General features: G+C 40.0%; 1 protein-coding gene across 1 annotated transcript in view; it reads right to left on the bottom strand.

The window, feature by feature from the left end:
- The window catches only part of ets1 (v-ets avian erythroblastosis virus E26 oncogene homolog 1), a 76,142-nt gene that overhangs the window by 44,212 nt on the left and 10,646 nt on the right, over window positions 1-21,284 (bottom strand). The window contains exon 3 of the mRNA XM_017709095.2: window positions 13,226-13,370. Within this exon, the coding sequence (XP_017564584.1) occupies window positions 13,226-13,370 (145 nt within the window). The remainder of the gene's footprint in view (window positions 1-13,225; window positions 13,371-21,284) is intronic.

Below are 21,284 nucleotides of genomic sequence, written 5' to 3'. Positions count from 1 at the left end.
TGGGATTACTGGCATTTCAACATGAGAGTGGTATTGTTCCCACTACAGTATATACCACCCATCAAAAGTATGGGAATGCTCTGGCTACTTTCTGGCTACTTTACTCTTCAATTAAAATAAAACAGTTTAATTATTATAAAATGTCTTACAGGCTATACTGTAACTTTTAACTGCAACTCTTTCCAATTTCCAAAAATGTTGGGATGCTGTGCAGAATATATATACAAAATAGAATGCAATGATATGCAAATCATGTAGACCATATTTTAAATGACTAATTGGATTAAATTCTATGTTTTTTCAAAAAACTATAAAATGTCATTTGACTTGTTGTCTTTGTATCATTTTGAATTAAATATAGGGTTTCAATGATTTACACATCATTACATTTTGTTTTTATTTATGTTTTACACAGCATCCCAACTTTTTTGGAAATGGGGTTGTACTTTTGACCAACTCTGTCTACTTTAACTTTTATTTTACTGTGTCATGTGTCATGTTAGGCACAGTATATACAGGTATACAGTGCTCTACACCTAGGCACATTGTTTAAAACCATTTATCTTTGCAGTGAGTACAGTTCTACTTGTAAAAAGCACCTTATATTTTTTAGGATCAATGCAAATAAATACAAATACAATAAAAAGTAACACGAATTTTACATTTTGATCAATGATATTTCATTAGCTAGTTTGAAGAACAAAGTTTAGTTCCAGATATTTCCTGGACAGCCAATTGTTCAGTTCTATCACCAGCAAACTAGGTTTAACATAACGAAGCATTTATTAGCCAGAAGTAGTCAAAAGTAACAGTGGGCAAAGTTTGAAAATAGTTAAATAAACAGGCAAAGATACAAAAATTACAAACATTACAAATACCTTTTAAATCTAATTTTCTCAGGCCTTTTTTGCAGGGTTCTTTATTTTGTTCCTGTCAGCACAAGAAGTTCATTCTTTGACATTTTACTGTTTTAACATGCAGCTGTTTATAGTATATCAGCATTTCTGATGAAAATATCAATATAAATAACCTGACACAAAGTTATATATACATATTTATATTTGTGAATATATATATATATATATATATATATATATATATATATATATATATATATTCACAAATAATAATTTCCACTGATTTGTTCATCAAAATTCTGACATAACTAAAAAAAAAATAGTTAACTTTTTACCTATCAAATATATTCCTATTCACATGACTTATTGAATGCAAAGAATATTTGTGACCGAAAACAAATAAAAATCTGATACTTTTCAGCTTTCCTAGATCAAAGGTACATACATTGTCAATGATATTAAGCACCTCAAGCTATTTCAGTGCTAACAGCACCCCCTTATGGACAATCTTCAGCCTGTTAAACATGAGTGAGTGAGTTTCAAGGCAGGTCCAGTGCACAGCCCTGAGAAATCCTGTTATTAACAGAGAAGTGTATATTGAACCATAGAAATAAATGTTTTGTTATGTTAATCTTAAATGGTCAACCATGTGAAAGTTGATATCATTTTTTTGATGTTATACTGATAGTGTTATCGGGGGATGTTAATATGGGCTTACTGAAGTAGTAACATAACATTACTTTGATTTATTTTTTATGGCTCTACAAGCAATTCTTTTCCATTTTAAGGCCTGGAACAATCTGATATCTAATGATCAGCCCAATACTGATACCAAGGCCCGATCTCGTTTCACCCATCACCCTACCGCTTAGCCCGTAGGCCTCTGTTTTCCACGTTCACATCCCGGGGCAGGGTGTCCCAGTGTTTGTTGAGATAGAGGGGTAGGGTGAAGTGTTAGGGCTGCATGGCCCTCCAAACGGAGATTTTTCAGAGACTCCAAACAGAGTGTTATGAGAAAAAAGGTAAAAAAGGCAAGATGGAGCACTTGAGACCAAAGAAATCCACACATATGAATTTTTTTTTTTTAAATATGACAACCATCATATTATCTTAGTTTAATGTTGTTTGTGTATTATGCTCATTTTCTTCATAACAAGCATAAAAATCACTAATACCATGCTAATGTCTCTGTAACTAGCTAACTAACTTTCCCATTCCACCTTAAATAGTCCAGCAGTTCTGACGCCTGAAGCACCTGAATGTAACTGCTGCGCCATTTAAGGTGGAACGGGAAAATTCAAACAAGAAGCTGGTGAATATCTGACTTCAGCTTCGTATCACCAAAGAAGCGGTGGGCGATAATAAATAATTGTCCCCTCTTTGAAAACATATGATGCCCTAAATGTAACTAAAGCCAAGCCGTGAGGAGCTGAACTTTACTGTCCTCTGCTATCACTGAAGATGGGCAGGGTCGCCTGCAGAGCAGCGGGTCCTATTTTGTAGGAGAAGAATTCAACCACTGCCCCTTGTAACTCAGCTCCAAGGGGCTAGGGTGACACTTGAAAACATGGGGTAGGGGTAAAAAGAAGAAATAGGATCGGGCCCAAGTATGGGACTAGAGTACTAATGAGTGCTGACATCATAACATGGGGATAAAATACACAAACTATTCACAAGGTAGAGCTTTAATGAGCTTCACTCTTGCAGTTCATTAGATTATTGCAAATAGATAAAAATATGCTGTTATTTAAAATGTTTTAAAGTGTCCCTGCACTTCTGTAACGCCTGTATATGCAACAGTATTATGAAATATCACCATTTCTCCATAAATGAATAAATAGCAAGATCAGGAATGAAGTCATAAATTAGCTGGAAGAGGAAGTGGAGTGTTATTTCGTCATCTGAGGTTTGGCTGTGGTGCCATTTGCACTCATACAGTTAATAAAGCTAAATAAGCTCTAATACGGTTCTAATACGGTTACAGAGCCTGAGCCATTAAACTCCATCTACCTGCCTTTTACATCACTCTCTCACTCGTTCTGTTCTCACGTGTCATTCTCTTTCCCCCTTTTCTGCTTTTTTTCCTTTTATTCTTTCTCTATTCCTGTTCTTTCTGTTCTTTTCTCTTCCCTTTCCTCTCCCTCCCTCTCTCACTTTTTATCCCTCTCTCACTTTTTCCTCTCTATCCTTTTTGATCTCTTTCTGTTTCTCTTACTTTTTGTCCCTCTTTCAATCTCTCTCTCCCTCATTCTTTCCTAGTCTCTCCGCTCACTCTTTTTATCCCTCTCTTTCCATCTCTTCCTTTCTCTCATTTTCTGCCTCTCTCTTTCACTCACTCCCTTGCTCACTCTTTCTTTTTTATCACTTTCTTTTGCCTCTTACTTTCTCTCTCTTTCTGTCTTTCCTCATCTTTTCTCTCATTCTCTCTCTCTTAATCTCAATCCCTCTCATACTTTCTCTCCCTTGCCTTTTCTCTTTCTTTCTCTCGGTCCCTTGCTCACTCTTTCTTTTTTATCTCTCTTTCCGCCTTTTCCTTTCTCTCACTTTTTGTATCTTTCTCTCGCTTTTTCTCTTTATTTCATTACCTTGCTCTCTTTCTCTCTCTCTCCTTTCTCGCTCTCTCTCCTTTCTCTCTCTCTGTCTCTCTCTCCCCTCCTCTCTCTCTCTCTGTCTCTCTCACTTTGTCTTACCTCTCTCTCTCTCTGTCTCTCCTTCTCTCTCTCTTCCCTTTCTTTCTCTCTCTCTACCTCTCTCTTTTACCTCTCTCTCTCTGTCTCTCTCTCTCGCTCTCTCTCCCCTTTCTCTGTCTCTCTCTCTCTGTCTCTCTCTGACTTTCTCACTTTGTCTTACCTCTCTCAATGTGTCTCTCCCTCTCTCACTTCCCTTTCTTTCTCTCTCTCTCTCTCCTTCTCTTCCCTCCCTCTCTCTCTCTATTAATCTCACTCCCCCTAACATTTCTCCCTCACCCTTTCTCTTTCTTTCTCTCGGTCCCTTGCTCACTCTTTTGTTTTTTTATCTCTCTTTCTGCCTTTTCCTTTCTCTCACTTTCTGTATTTTTCTCTCACTTTTTCTTTTTATTTCATTACCTTGCTTTCTCTCTCTCTCCTTTCTCTCTCTCTTTTTCTCTCTCTCTCTCTCTGTCTCTCTCCACTCCTCTCTCTCTCTCTGTCTCTCTCACTTTGTCTTACCTCTCTCTCTCTGTCTCTCTCTCCCCTCCTCTCTCTCTCTCTCTGTCTCTCTCACTTTGTCTTACCTCTCTCTTTCTGTCTCTCCTTCTCTCTCTCTCTTCCCTTCTTTCTCTCTCTCTCTATACCTCACTCTTTTACCTCTCTCTCTCTGTGTCTCTCTCTCTCTGTCTCTCTGTCTCTCTCTCTCTCTCTCTCTCTCTCTCTCTCTGTTGGTGTACAGTTGGGGGAAGTGTGTGCGAGGCTGATTAGCATCGCTGTTTCCTTCTTTCCCATAACCCCCCAGACCCCCGCCGGCCGTCTGTTTACTTTAAGCCTAAAAAATGGGCCTTCATTCAGGAGGACGTGCCCTTCATCAGCACAACCTACGCCCCACTCGCCTAAACACACACACACACACACACACACACACACATGTTTACTGTATAAATTCACACAAACATACTTTGCCTTTATTTTGGCTTCCATTTTTAAGACACTTTTCAAGAGAAATCTGAAAGTATATTTTTCCACGCATCCCAAGTTCAGTCTTAGAAGTTAATTGCATTTTAGACTTCAGTGATTATTAGAAAGAGCAAACTACTGAAAGAGTCACAAGGGTAAGTAAACATTAGTATCTTTATGTGGTTTAAAATGAAACATACGGATCTGGAGCAGACCAAAACTTTTTATGTGCACTAGTAGTACTTTATCACTAACAGATCATTAGAAACACAATAGGGGTGCTAGCAAAAATGAGCTAGGCCTAGCTGTAGTACTGTAAAAGTTCAGTTTTATAAGTTGGTTGTATTTTATGCTTCTCATGATCCCATTTTCCAACACACATTCAGTGACTTTGAGATCTGGGCTCTGGGGTGGTCAGTCCACTGTTCTGAGAAAATCATCAGCTTTATTGTTTATTGATCAGCTCCTTTAATTTCCTTTTCTTAGTATCACACCATCTTGACAGAAACACATCTTTTCAGACTGATAGCGTTGAGTTGTATCACATATTGTAAAGCAAGAGTAGAGCTTGATTTTCTCTCTCTCTTAAAAATGCAAACTTCAAGTGCTGCTAACTGTAATAAAAAACATAATTCAGAGTTATTTCTATTGGTCAGCTGATGTTTTTAAATAGTGTAAAAAGGGTTTTGAGGTTTTATTATAACAGCAATGATATATGTGTGTAAATATAACACCATGCACACAGACATAATATATAAAATCACATGCACACAAACTCATATATACACACATACACAAGCCCACGTGCACACATGGACACACACAAACACACTCCTCCGTATCAGTCCTGTGACTTGTAACTTGTCTTCTCTCTTTCTGTCCAGCTGTCAAATCACATCTCGTAAACCCTGACCAGTGGACCCCGAGCACCAAAACACAGCTGTTAGCCCCCGCTTCCAAACGTATACACACACTGAGGAGAGACGGTGCTTTCACACTCACACTCCTGACACGAGGGTCTGCTCTATATGTGTTATTTTAATAGATGATGGTTTCACACTCATCAATAACTGTGCATGCGCTAAACACCCACACACACATTCACACACACACACACACACACACACACACACACACACACACGCACACACACATGCACATATCAGTGCAGAATCCTCACAGCTTCAATTACGTCTCTATATATTCCATTTAATAGTATCATCAAACTGGTGTATAAGCTCTGCTAAAATTGTAGTGATACTTTTATTTTATCATAGAGTTTAGATGGAAATAAAAAGGTTAAAATCTTAACCCAAATTAGCCAATCAGGTTATGTTTTTCTCTGTCATATCCTATTAGATACAGTGGGCTCTCCCATTGGTTAGGCCTTCAGGAGCTGAACTGAGGGCCTTAAATGTTACATTAACCATCACTATGATCAGAATCAGAGGAATCAACCAGTCATGCTTTAGTGGACAATTAGTGGGATCGATTTTATGAGGATGAATGTCACTGTAAGTGTTCTGGAAGTACTAGGTATGTCACTGACCGCAGTAATCTAACCAGACTCCAGGCACTTGTTAGAAATGACAGGCAGTGGCAGCAGCTCTACGCCAGGTCTCACTATAAAACTGCAATGTACAAGAAAAATGAGAGGTCAGTGGCTTTGAAATGCTTAAAAATAAAACATTTAGATAGTCTTTTCTGTTAAATCTAAAGCAAATAAAGACTGTTCATGTGTACTAGTGTTACGTTACTGCTAACATACCATTAAACACCTTTAGGTGTGCTAGCAAAGTGAGCTTTATAGCACAGGTGGGTTTATTCTCATTCTTTGACATTTATGGCCTAAACTGAAGGTCTTGCTCTAACAGTCACCGTCCACCACTGCCTTGTGTACATCTGCACATATGTAGGACATGCAAGCATTGATTTATACTGTGTGAACATCATATAAAAGTGTGTGTTAATCTATGTGTGACACATGAGCCTGATGTGAGATAATACACAGTTCTGAATGTGAATGATGCATCTGTAAGTGTGTGTGTGTGTGTGTGTGTGTGGAATGGACAAGAAGCTTGGTGTAAACATGAAAGAGGCATGGAGCATGTCAGGAAGTAAAGTGTGTGACAGTGGGCTTTCAGCCAAGCATGCCCACTAATACATAGCATTTACATCTGGCCTGGACAGAGAAGACTCATACACACACAGGCCGAAGCTCTATTCACTATATAGTGTGAGGGCTATTTTTCATGGTGTCTGAACGCACAATGGAGAATATCCAGTGCACCTTGCAGTCCCAATAAACCACAATGCATCTACATTAAGGCTGTGCATGGGACCACAAACTCAGCATGTGACTGCACAGGACCACAAACTGGGCTTAGAACCATCTCTGCATACTTTGTTAGCCCCCTTTTATCCTGTTCTTCAGTAGTCAGGACCCCCATGGACCCTCACAGAGCAGGTACTGTTTGGGTGGTGGATCATTCTCAGCATTGCAGTAACACTGATGTGGTGGTGGTGGTGTGTTAGTGTGTGCTGAGCTGGTCTGAGTGGATCAGACACAGCAGTGCTGCTGGAGTTTTAAACACCTCAGTGTCACTGCTGGACTGAGAATAGTCCACCAACCAAAAATATCCAGCCAACAGTGTCCTGTGGAGCTGACAAAATGGACAATGAGCATAGAAACAAGGAGGTGGTCATAATGTTATGCCTGATCCTCTCATGTTTGGCGAGATCCTCCCTAAAACACATGCGCATGACGGAAAGAAATGTGCGTGGTCCTACAGCTGCAGGTTCGTGGCTTGTGCATTAGTTTTCTCCACAACATGCTGGAGCACATTACTACATACTGCAATCTAAAGAAAGTCTACTTACACTTTCACTCTCCAACACCCCCCACGCCAAGCGCAATGGAGCTACCTGCTCTTGATGAAGTGAAACGTGGTGAAAAAGTGTGACAGTCTGCAGACCAAACTGGAGCGTTTCATGTGTCCCCTGTAGCTCTCATATGTAACAGCAGAGCAGTTTATAGTCCATGATCTGGTTTAACTGCCTGCACCTGCAGCAACAGCGGGCAACCATCAGCCTCACACCGTGCTCATGCACACACATACACACATAAAGTGAGCATGTGTTTCACGACACACCTGGAAAGCAAAAGGGCAGCCGTTTTCCAGCAGGCCGCACCGTTATAGCTGCCATGGGCCACTTTGCCTTCTCTAATTAGACACGGAAAAATATTTTTGCCTTTCCTTCTCAGAAAACGTGGCACTGATTAATTATACGCAGCATGTCAGCCTACCTGCAGAAATATGAAAGCTGCTCCCTCACGCCGGCACGTTCAAAGGAAAAGCGGGAAAGGAAGAAATGATCTAAGCACAATTCCGTCAAAGGCCATATCGAAAGCGGCAGGAGAACGCATGGAGAACCCGCGTCTCCTTGTAGGAAAGTACAGTAAAGCAGAAACAACATTTAGTTGGATTTTTCGATGAAAAGCATGTTACAAAAGAAAAAAAAGACAGATGACTTATTTCATCCTGGTGTAAACATGCAGTGTGAAAACTCACTATACAGCAGCAGCAGCTGGGCTGATTTATCTCCAAGCCTTTAAAATCCCAGGCTTATAATATCCTTATTATTCAGTAACTACATGGATTACAATGCTTATTCTTTAGTCAAATCGTAAGAGTATGTGCTGAATATTTAACTATTATTAAATCATTTCTCATTTGTGGCTCATTCAAGTTCTATCAAAAGTGTGGATTCTGAACTTTCAATCATTTCCGCACGTATATAAATGGAAGAGATGATTTTAGTTCATTGTTATGTGCAAAATGTCCTTTTTTGCCATATTTTTGTCATTTTCAACAGTGAAACAACTGAAAGTCAGTGCAGGCTCAAACCTGTTGGTCCAGTGTTTAAATAATTTGACAGCCCTATGAATTACATATTAATATGCATTAAAATATCAATAATGACTTCAAAGGGTTTAACTACAGGCTTATTCAGCAATTCCCATTAAGTATTTGGCAACTTTGAAACTTATATGTAAGGTATGTAGCTATGAAAGTAAGGGGTTGAACTGTAGGCTCATTTCTTATCCCTGCAGTCTAAATCTGCCATTCTAAGCCTCCAAAACAGCAAATCAGCTTCAGATTCCTCACAGCCTGTTAAGTTTGAACCGTCAGCTCAGAAGTTACATTTTAACTCAGAGTCTGGCTGCTGAGGACGCTGTGAGTAACAGAGAGCGGCTGCCCTCGGTAGTGCTGGTGGTTGCACTGTGACAGCCGAGGTCGTCCCGTTTCAGTTTGACTAACAGCTCCAGCAGCAGCCCAACGGTCTCTGGTTTTGGTGGTCTGGCCGAGAGTACGTGAACCTGTTTTGAGGTTACCGTCTTACATAGCTTCTTACATCCATTCATTTAATGGTTTTGGCTTTACTAAGCCGCGCCTCGTCAGCTACTTGAAGACTCAACTGAACCAGAAGCACACAAGATGTGGGGCCCAGGCCCATTTGTTGCTTTTCTTTTCTTCTGTTCTATGCCTTTTGAGGTTTTGTGAGTTAGGGGAGGGGGCAGGACTGACTGCAGATAAATTGTGCTTCTACTAACTGTATATGAGCTGTGTAATAAATATGGATGTTATAATGCAGGTACTTTGCCTCTGATCATTCAGAAATAAGGCAATGAAGCCTGATGGGCAAGTGTGATTCTAGAGAGCATCCAAAAGATACTCACATCATGTATGGCTTAGGTTTGCTTTAGAGGCTTGAGTTGCACAGCTGTTTTGTTCTGTTTTCTGATTTTCTCAGCAGTCAGTCAACATCTCATTGTACTTGTCAAGAAAAAAAAACAAGGAAAAAATGGGCCTTAGGACTTGCTGAGACTGAGTACAGGCAAAGTTTGCCATGGACTGACTAAAATAAACAGGAAAACAGAACAAAATGACTTTATAACCAAATTCTCCAGAAGTTGATGGCACAATACACTCTGACTCAACAGATGCAACAGTCCCAGTGCTCCTATTCTGGTAGTTCTTAGTAAGTCTAAGATATTGGATCAAACAGAAACATTTACAGGAGCTGTATAAAAGATTAGTCCATTCATAGTTCTGTTTACAAGCACGCCAGCATAGGCTTTATAAGGTAAACCACCCCCTTCATTATGCACCTAATTTATCCATGTATGAGTTTCCCACTGTTTAAAAATACCCAGATTTCTTTTTTTGTATTCAGTTTAAATTTCTAATGATATTTTTTTCAGACAAGATGTTTAACATGAGGGACGTCTCGTCCTCTTTCTAAAAGTGTGATCCCATGGGAGGAACTGCAGAGAAAGCTACAGAAAAGTCATCAAAGCTCCATGTGAAATTCAGTTCAGTTGTCAAAGTGTTTATATTTCTAAATCGTGACTAATCCTAATAATATCTGCCTGCTCTTCATGTTTTACAAGCTCTGAAAAGCTGTTTTCACGATTGTGTAGTTAGCCTAATATCGATTAGCTAGTTAGACTAATAACATTGATTTGCATGTAAATATAGTTATTGTAACATAAGCTAATTCTCTAAATGGGAAAAACAAAATTCTAACACTGACTACAGACAAAGTGTGCTGTGCACTAATAAAAACAAACAAAAAACTTTTCTAAAAAAACTTTTGAAAACTGTGCAAATACTCTAAAACTAGAAGCCAGACTCTGAGAATTCAGACCCAAAGCTATCTACCAAGTAGTCTTATTCCCTTAATTATTAATTATCTGATTATTATAAATCCATGAAAGATTTTACCCCTCAACTCTTATCAGATTATCCAAGACAGTGTTGGCTCTCTGTGTGTGAACTGACTCTGTGTTGAGCTGCTAGAGAGCAATGATGGTTGAGAACCCCCTGCTGTGAAAACAACTGAAACTGCACCACAAAAACAACTTCATTGAGATAAAACAGGCAGCATATTTGATATTAAAATATATATGAATATATGTATATGTACAACAGACACAATAAATGTAGTTTTTTCGGCACAGAAATTGAATTGAGTGACTCTTATTAGTCCCTCAACAAGGAAATTTCACCTCTGCATTTAACTCATCCATGTAGTGAAACACCACAAACACACTAGTAAACACACACACTAGGGGGCAGTGGGCAGCCCTATCCACAGCACCCAGGGAGCAGTTGGGGGTTAGGTGCCTTGTTCAAGAGCACTTTAGTCATGTACTGTCAGCTAAGAGGCTCAAACCAGCAACCTTCCTGTCACAGGGCTCGTTCCCTAACCTCAAGCCCACGACTGCCCCCGTATGCTAAATGCAAAGATGAACAAACAAAACAGGTGGAAATTGCAATTTATGGCTACTTTGAAAAAGATTAAATGGTGTATTACAACATGCTACAGTATTTATACTGAGAGTTTAAACATTGGGAACTTTCAAATGCCAAGAAATAAGACTGGCAAGCCCAATAAACTGGTTTCAGTGTTCAAAAGACAAGTGGGTAGAATTGGGATTTGTTGGTGTTTGTTGGAAAACACAGGCTTTCAGAAATCTAATCTAATGAAACTCTTCAGGGAAAACAGGGTGCTCTCACGCACCCCTTTGGAGAGAAGAGTTCAAGCGGTCATTTCTTTCTTTCCACTTGATACTGTTTGCGTCCATTCGCTGGGAGTGCTAGAGGCTGTGTGAGTGTGTGTGTATGTGTGCTTCCCCAGCAACAAACAGCAAATCCCATCATCCCCAAGCAGGGGCCCCAGGGGCTCGAGGCTTGGGAACAGGACGGCCGCTGCTGCACCCCTGTGCCCCCGCGTCCCGTCCGGGAGGTGACGAAGGAGAGCCTGTGCCCGAAACGCAACTCCCCCCCAATGCACGCACACCCTCACACACACACACGCAAACATGGCATGTGTCACAGTCCCTACCATACATCAATGTGAAAAGCAAGGGAGGCTGATGTCAAACGGAGGCAAACGCACTGGGAGGAATGTTCCAGTTTTAAATAAACGACAGCAGAAAAAAAAGTCATGGCCTAAAAAATGCTGGGCATGTGGCCACCCCCACCCCCCCAACCCCCATACACACATACACTCAATGTGGCAGATAGAGCGTTGTTCTCTGGGGGGCCGGCACGGACATTGACCCCAAAGCGATGCCTTTTCCAGATGCCTTCTTGTCTCCTACTCAAGAGTCATGTGTGTGTGTGTGTGTGTGTGTGTGTGTGTGTATGTGCACCCATTTCATACGCCCACACAAAGGCCTCTGTTAGCTATGAACAATCTACTACTCTATGTTTTATAACGACAAGAATGACCTCATAGCGAACATGGACTTCAGCTATGTAGCAGTTCAAAGGACGCTGAAGGGCTAGTTTATTGCACATTAACCACTTAAAACATGTTATATGGCCCAAAGGGGGTAATAAGAAGGCCAAAAGTAAGGAAAGAATAATAAGATAAGGGTAACATGACCAGTCAGTGACACTGAATCATTCAGTTATTAATGACGAAACCACGGTTTGTGAAAATGTGTCCCATTTTGAACCAAGATGTCCAATGATTAGTGCATGTTTAGTGTCTGTGGTCTACTTCTTTAGTTTTACACTGGATTTAATGGAGTGTTCTGCCCCAAAACTGGACTGGATGTCACTTGCCATGTTATGTAGTATTCTGAAGCACAGCCGTGCATATTTTGGCCTCATTGGTTTGACAGAATTCATGACGTTGTCTCAGTCCAATAACCATCATGCATCACGCACATCATACAAACATTATATATCCCTCGATGGCAATACATAAATTCTGACAGGTAGCCTAGTCACTGATCTATGGGTGAATAGATACAACAAAGCGCTCATTAGTGTACATCTCACCGTGGCCATTTAACAACATACGTTTTTTTCTTTATCAAAGATATAATTCAATTGTAGAAGCCAAACCAAGGTAAGATATCTAGAAAGCCTTGCTATCTTGCGTCTAATGTTAACTTCATCTTGTTGTCCTCCTCATCTGATGAGTCATTTCTGTCATCTGAGTAATTCAGCCTCTCCACTCTGGCCAGTTACTACAGTTAAACGGCTGCAATTAGATAATTGACCTCCTAACAGTTATGTTGCTATCTGGCATCCTTCGGCATCCACCTCCCCCCTAAAAATCCACCACAAAGCAGTTGTAGTTTTCAAATCCTTCAAGACACATCATCAGAAGGGGGTTTTCGTCGATGTTATACCACAAAATCTCGCTCTAGAGATTGTAGACTGCTGTAGGATGCAAGTAAGCATGTTTAGAACAGAAGTAATGGAAGCTTATACCCTCTAATTCACATCATGCAAACTTAATTTCTATGTCATTGCACCATCTTGAAATGGGTGAAGTTGTTATGTAATCTCAAAAAGACATGTTTATAAGTTTTTGACACCATATGGCTATTGAAAATAGTCAACAGATAGATAGATAGATAGATAGATAGATAGATAGATAGATAGATAGATAGATAAATAGATAGATAGATAGATAGATAGATAGATAGATAGATAGATAGATAGATAGATAGATAGATAGATAGATAGATAGATAGATAGATAGATAGACTGAACTTGTGTTAAGCTGTGAAATTAAGTTCATTTGATTTTTCACCAACTATCACTTTGAACACTTTCTTTTCCCTAAGTCATCAGTCCATCCATCCATCCATCCATCCATCCATCCATCCATCCATCCATCCATCCATTCCATCACTCCTCAGGATCTTACCATTGGGGCCGAGCTCTGGGCCATTGGGCACCTCCTGCAGTGTGATGTCATGGGCGTATGTGGGTCTGGCAGGGGGTGTGTGCTGGAGGTGGCCCATCCCTGGGAGATGAGTCGGTGTTACCATGGAAACTGCCACCCCACCAGCCTGTCTCCGCAAGAGCACAGAAAGACAAACATACAGTAAATATCACGTGCCCGCCGTCATCGACAATGACACGGCCGAGCATCTACCAAGCATTTACCGAGCCAGGCCTTCTGCATTTGACTGCTGAATAGTTGTCAACATTCAAATCCATTTTAATGAAGCTTCTTAGCCGGTGAACCATTAAGAAAGTAAAGGTCTGAATGAGTCATTGTGTACGAGGCATTCTGTTGGTATGGGACTTTCATTCACAACCATGTAGTGCCAGCAAACAGTAAAAGCTCTTTTAGGTTTTTTTTTTTTTTTTGCTTATGAATTCCCCTGTGTGGCCTGAAGGAGCTTGAATTTCTGTTGAACTTCTGCGTTTGAGCAGCATTTTTATCCCTTTGATCTCAATGGGGTACTGACGTCAGGGCCAGAAGAAGGGGAAGTCACAGAGAGAGACAGAGCGAGAGAGAGGGAAAAGAGGTGCAGGTCTCTGCTGACTCCACTGGTTACATATATATATATATATATATATATATATATATATATATATATATATATATATATATATATATATATATATATATATATATATATATGTATAAATTCGCTACAGATATATCGCTACAAAGATTAGTGGAAGCCAGAAAATAGCAGCTCAGAGCACTGTTCTCTGGGAAAGTCCCACCATCTAAAACTGTATCAAGCAGTGTATCTGCTGGATAAAAAGTCCATTCAAACAGCCAATCCAGCTTCCTTTGCCCCGAGCACATGCCATAGTAGGAATTGTGTGCACAATGCAAACAAGTATTGTTTTTGCTCTGTTGACATTCTTGGTTAATTTTTGTAGAAGAATGCTATAAAACACAGACACAATGCGAAACTGCCGCTGCTTTGTAAGGTGAACGGCAGTTTGGCAACTTTTATGAAATATGTTCACTGTTCCTTATTCAGAAACCTGGCATGCTTTGACTATAGTCATTTTCTGTTTTGAGTGGATTTGGCTTCCTGTGAATAATTTTGTATCGAACAGATTTGATTTGAGAACTTAAAACATGTTGACACATGAATACGACAGTATTAGCTCTTACTGAGCATTAATGTTGGTGGCTTAGGATTATAAAGTTCTATTTGTGTTCAGTGCAGTTTAGATATATTGAGGATCAAAGATTTTACTTTCGAAATAGCAAAACTCTGATGTATCACAGTTAGCTTTGATATCTTGGCAAAGCCGCTGTCTTGAGATGCTTTTGTCTACCAAATATTAAGATCCTGGGATATTTGGAAAATAGCTGGAATGGACCAAGAAATCTAAATAAATCTGTCTTTATAGCCAAGCTAAGCCCTTGAACAGCTTATTACAGAGCTTGGAGACAGGGTAAAACATGACTTTTGGTTGGGTTTCCAACATTTTTCAGCTATAATCATTGGCTGACATAGACAGCAGCCCCTTATTTGCTATTTTCAAGAGTAATGTCTCCATGTACATGACACAATTTAAAAAAATAATGTCAGAATCTTATATGTGTAAGCTCACAATTTATTGAATGTACATGACAATGTGTTCTAGAAGCACCTATTTTGTAATTCCAATCATTGGCCATTTTCTGAAGTCCACCTACAAAATAGGTGGACAATTACAGCCTGCAATCGCTCGATTTGTCAACCACCTTCTAGTCCATTCATCAATGGTCAGTTTCTGTAAGGAGGGCCATTATCAGTGTAGAGGCTAACCATTCAAAAATATACAGCCAAAAGTGATTCTGTGCCTATAAACTGACCATTAACAAGGTTTAGAAGATGACAAAGACTGTATGAGCTTTAGTCTCTCATGGTACACCAGCAAGGTGGACCTACCAGGTTTCTAACAAAGTGGCCTGTTACTACATATTGAGAACATTTCGAAATATTTCAATATGGAAGTATGCATAGTGTCCGTTCCAGCTGTACAAGGCCTGTCTGTGGCCACTCACTGTAAACATGTTTAAAATACTTTATGCCTTTTGCTTTCTGAGAGTTGTCTAATAGCAGTAGCCGCAGCTGCTGTACATTAGAGCACCCCTGCCCGTGTGTCTCCATAAAATCTCTGTCGATCTAAATCTGAATACTCTGCATGACCTCTGTGTACAGCATGTTCCTGTCCAAAGGGAAAGCCTTCTAAGGAGCACAGGGGGCTCTGCTGAAACCAACTAAGGTGGAGAAGAGAGAAAGAGAAACTTCCAGGGCCCTTTTTATTCCATTTTGTGTCAATCATACCTTCCCAAGCCATGTAAAAGTCATCGTGGGGACAGAAAGCCTGGTATCTGAGCCAGCGTCTGACTCCAGGTCTACACGGAGAGACGAGGGAGGCGCAGGCTGCCTGAACGAGCGCCCATCTGATAAGACCTGCTGCTGAAGCAGAGCCTTCGTTATCAGCCTAAGCCCTGTCAGTAGCTTTATGAAGCCGTGCTAGTGGCCGTATCGACGGCACTGGCAGGGGGGCTGGAGGAAACCGTCTGAGACTGAACCCATGCGGAGAGGAGACGAATGGATGGCGAGGGCTTGGTGGGGGCACTGAGACACCCAAAGGGAGGTGAAGTCGACTGGAGGATTTATGGGGTACAGGCACATTTCCTCGTGCCAGAAAGGGCATCATGCTCTCCGTCTGATTTGATAAAGCATGGAGACAGGATGCTGAGAAGTGAGCAGTAAAATTAGTAGCACTGATCAAGTGATAATTGAAAAGGAGGCAATGTTCTCAACAAAGTCAGCAGTCCAACATTCTTTTCAATCCACTGGCTTCGCTCTTTATTTCCTCAGTGCAAATGATAGAACTTACACATTTCTAAGAAAAGACCACATGGCATAAAGCTTTCTTCAAGAGACGCAAGCTGCTTTTAGAAACCAGAAAATCCCAGTCAGAGGGGAACCCTCAAGGTCTTATGAGCCTTGAGAGAAGGCCTAATGATTTCTATGAGCTAAAAAGAAAATACATGTCTATAAATTTCAGTTCCTTTTTAATTCACACTTATTCATTGAATCATGCTTGTATTCATACACTACAAGTACTACAATGCCACTTTGTTTTATTGATCAGTTTTGCATGGAAACAAAAGGGTAGAATTCTTCAAGCATATAGTGGAATATTGGCCAGTCACACAGTTATTCACATGATGTGCTCTAAAAAGAGAAAACTGACAAATATTGTTGAAATATCACTGAATTTCACTTTATTTGATCTGACATTCAGTCGTTGACTACACAAGATGTTAATATACCCACTAAGCTACTTCAGTTTACAGTATATGGCTCTGAATCATGATGCAAGTTAGACATTATGATGTTCCAGACCTTTGTTTGTGGAAAGTTTCTCTAACTGGACCTTTTTGAATTTTATAAAAGACCTCTGCTCTAGATCTTCTCGAGGTCATCACTGATGGTAGTAGACATGGAAGTAAGCCCCAGCAGCTGTAAGCCATGTTGTGGCTAATGCCCATTTTCTACCTTCTAAGCCAGGGATGTAAACAGTGTACAATGGGGCAAAATTGTGTTGTCATGACAGATTTATTTCAGTAATACGACAGTGTTACGATGCCATTACTGGTAACTGTTATGACAGATGTCATAATGTTTGATGTCATGACAGTAAATGCCATATATATTCTCTATTTAGCCAATAGCAATATGACGTTGTTAGGCTGGCTTTACACAGTGAAGCTTCAGGAACTGGAGTGCTGCGTTTGAAACTAAATTGCCCTTGAGTTGCATAAAGTAAAGCATTCTGCAACTTTCTTGAAACTCAGCTGCGACAGTTGCCAGTGTCCCAAATTTATGAAACAAGCTTCCGATCAAAATGGTAATAGCATGTCATGTGATCACTTCAAACAACATATATTTATAACAGCTAATTTTACAAGATCAATGAAGAAGAAAATAAAAGAGAGGATGGTTTACGGGGTAGTTAAAAAGGAGACTCCCCCGGACTAATTCATGGTTAGTAGTTTTTCATTCTGTCAGTCTCCTGAGCTAAAACTATATATATATACTGAAAAGGCTGATACAGTTAGTGCAATTTATAGCAATCATAGCTGGAAAAGATACCATAAAATTTAAAAATAAAGCATAAATATTTAAATTATACCTTGTGTTGACTTTATATAAAGAGTATACAATATAAAAAAATATGAGTTAATTTGGCTATTTAATTCAATGTGTTGCAAGCAAGTTTGCCTTTGGATTACTTTGTTTGCATGGAAATTACATCAACAATCGCAACATGCATTCACCATTTCAGCAAAATATGTCACTAATATGTCATTATGTAATATGTCACTAGCATGTCTCATAACAGCATATGGCATCCCAATTATATAGCATGGTTACGTTAATGTTAGCATTAGTGTAGCAGTGCTCAAATAAAGTGATGCCATCTTTTCCTTGGCCTTGCTGTTGTTTTCATAGCTTTGTTGTTACAATATAACAGTTGTGAGTAACACTGTCTATGAATGTCATGTCTGTAAGCATCTACCTACACATTTATAACATTTTAGAATGTATTCATAAAGCATCATAAACAAGGCTATAAAAATTTCTAAAAAGGCATTACACATTATAGCCATATTTATTATGCATTATGAATTATTAACATAATGCATTATAAGTACTGTTCATAGCAAACTATAAAAGCTCATAAGTTGTATTTTTCCGCTCTAAGTAAAGTAAAGCATACTGTACATAAGCCTCCTCCAGTGTTAAGAGTGAGGCTTCGAATTGACGTATTTACTGAAGAATTTACTGAAACACTAAAACACACACAAGAAAGCTCATTACAGGCTTCAAACATCAGAGTTTAAACTAGGGCTGCCATCAGTGTTTCACGTAACCAGGGAAAGTCAATATACACCACTGTTAATATACACCACCGTTAGCCTGACACTTACTTAACACTGCTCATAATGTTTCGAATTAACAATTCATAATGTATAATAATCATAGCTATAAAGTGTAATTCAGGGTAATTCATTTTTATACATTTTTATATTGCCACTATTAATTTAGGCTGTTATTCTGATCTACCTGTATGTAAATGGGCCTAGGCCTCCAGGAAATCTCTGACAGAAGTGCAGTGGAGGCCTGAAAAGTTTGCCCATGTAGATTTTCTACAGCCATGTTGAGATCAGACATCCCTGTTTTAAAACCCTAGTCAATAAATACACTTGAAGGGGAACAACTTCTAGGCAGTCTTGATGTTTGGTCTGTAGTGCTAATGTCTCTGTTGGACAACACAGCCAAACCCGCTGCCTCACTCGATCTCTGCTCTCCCGTCCCCCTCAGAGTGTCTCTTTTAACATGAGCGCAGGGAGACAGAGACGAGAGATCAGACACCACCCCCTTTTTCTTCTCTGATCCATGTAAATTCATGAAGGCACCCTCGCCGCAACCTCCGTCTGTGCCTGGAGACCCAGGAGCACTCATCTCAATTTCAAAAGCCAGGGGAGGGCGCGGTCTGGGCGCACCAAACAGAGCGCCCTGTCCCCCACATTTGCATTAGCATTGTAGGATTAGAATGTGACCCGGACAGGTTCCGAGCCGAGCGCCTTCTGGAGTCGAGCCTGCGCATACTGATGGCCGAATGTCCGACCCGTGCCTTGATCAGACACCTTCCATTCAGCTCTCACCTGCACCCAAGCTTCCAATGTACCTTCACTTCAAGACCCTCCTGAATAGTCGCTTTTCACCAAGCTTTTCAGGCAGTGTTTGCGCGCTCACAAACTGCTTTAACCCCGCTAACCTCACAGAGGTGAGCACATCTTTTTTTTGTGCTCCTTTTCCTTTTCTGCTTCGGATCTTTTGATGAGACTTGAAGACTGCTCTCTTTTTTCCAGCAGTTGTTTTATTTGCAGGGCCGATTGCGTGTCGCCAGCGATTTCGCATTCATTTAGGGCCCCTGACACTGCGGCGACCTCCGTCTTTCTCTCTCTCTCACTTGCAAACTCTGCTGAAGATAAAGCTGTATCACACAATACCACATGCGCAACGGCGGCCTGGATAAATATTCCGTTGTGTAAGTGACGGGGGACCTCGAAGCAGATGAATCGTTTGCATTCATACACTGTGTTTATGTTTGGATTCGGGAGTGGCTGAAGAAAGAGCGAGCGTGGGCTTACATGACTGAAACGGACCTTCGTGGTCATGAATAAGATGGTCAGAAATTGTTAGAAACTAAAGATGAATGTGGGTAATTGTTACAACAGTGCATGCAGAAGACTTGTCTCTGTTATGCATATAAATATTCATAATCAAATAGATTGATTGTTAAAAGTTCTGGGAAAACTTGCCTTCCTTTGATGCTTTGTTCGTTTTTTGCTCTTACTTTTCCACCAACTCCTTAAAATCTCACACTTATTACATAAAAAGGCATGTTATTTAGGAACTTCAGGGACTATACAAACTGAATCAACTCTTCATAGGTTATAGAAGTGTGTATTAAAACTTTGGACCTGCCTGTTAGTAATGTTACTAACATTGAAATGTATTTGCTATTACTGATTTTCATTTCTTAATGTTCATCTTCATTTTCCTTGGTGTGAAGAAAAGCCTCTGCCTACCCAATGATTTGATAGCTTTCATATATCCTTGAATGACTGTTGGCCCAAAAGTGGCTGAAAACCTGAAAGGTTTGAGTGCTAACAACCCAAAATGTGTGAGCATCTGCAACATTCCCAAGGCATTGTCATTAATATTTGCATATGCGTGGGATAATGTTTTCCTCAAAATCAGTGGTGGAAAAAGTACATAAACCATGTAGTTGAGTTAAAGTAGAGATACCCGAGGTAAAATATTACTCCAGTAAAAGTAGATGTTCCTCCCTTTGGAGCTCCACTTGAGTAAAAGTATTAAAAGTATACCAAAGTAAAAAAGTACACCCTGTGCCCTCATTGGTGCTCTTGCTTTGTGCTTCTTTCATTTTGACATGTTTTTCTACACACAAAAACCAAAAGGAATGTCAGGTTTAGCAAATTGTCGTACAGTAAAAAAGTAAGATATCTGACTTTAAAATGTAGAGCAGTGAAAGTAAAAAGTTGCTCAAAATGGAAAAACTTCAGTAAAGTACAAATGCACAAAAAAACTACTTAAGTACAGTAACGAATTACATTTACTTAGTTACTGTCCACCACTGCTCAAAATAAACTTGCTTGCTTTAAATGCACCTTGCAAAAAAGGCCCACAAGTATTAAAAACAGTTTGAAAAGCCAGACCCCCCCCCACCTCAGAAACATCTCATTTTCTCGTTTCCACGTTCTCCAGATGTAGTTGATCAACTAAGACATGTTTGCGGTCCAAATTTCACAGCAAACATGTTTCAGGCTATAATCCAAATGTTGCTAAGAAAAACTAGAAGTCAACAGTCAACCAAATCTTCTGTAAACACATCTCCAAAACGTCTCTCAAACCACATCAAGGTGTTTATTAAGGTTGCGCAGACTTGCGGATGTGGTTCAGGGCACCGAATGACTGACTGCGCACTTTTAAAATGACTAAAACGTCATGTAGCTGAATGCTGCAGGCAGCCATTTTAGATACGTTCTTCGCTGAATTCTGGTTTTTGACATACACCTCATGCAGACATGGACACTGAAGATCATGTTCATGATCATACTGTTGTTTCTTTTTCTAAGTGATTGTCAATCTTGAACTGATTTGAAGATACACTCCACTTACCATACAGGTGCACTTTGTAGTTCTACAGTAACAGACTGTAGTCCATCTGTTTATTTCTGTAGTCCATCTGCATACCTTGCTAGCCCCCTTTTAACCTGTTCTTCAGTGGTCAGGACCCTCACAGAGCAGGTACTATTTGGGTGGTGGATCATTCTCAGGACTGCAGTAACACTGATGTGGTGGGGGTGTGTTAATGTGTGTTGCTCTGGTCTGAGTGGATCAGACACAGCA

This window comes from Pygocentrus nattereri, chromosome 7 (assembly GCF_015220715.1).
Source record: "Pygocentrus nattereri isolate fPygNat1 chromosome 7, fPygNat1.pri, whole genome shotgun sequence".
NCBI classification, from domain to species: domain Eukaryota; kingdom Metazoa; phylum Chordata; class Actinopteri; order Characiformes; family Serrasalmidae; genus Pygocentrus; species Pygocentrus nattereri.
Note: the sequence above shows the minus strand (reverse complement) of the source record. Positions and strands in the feature narration are given on the sequence as shown.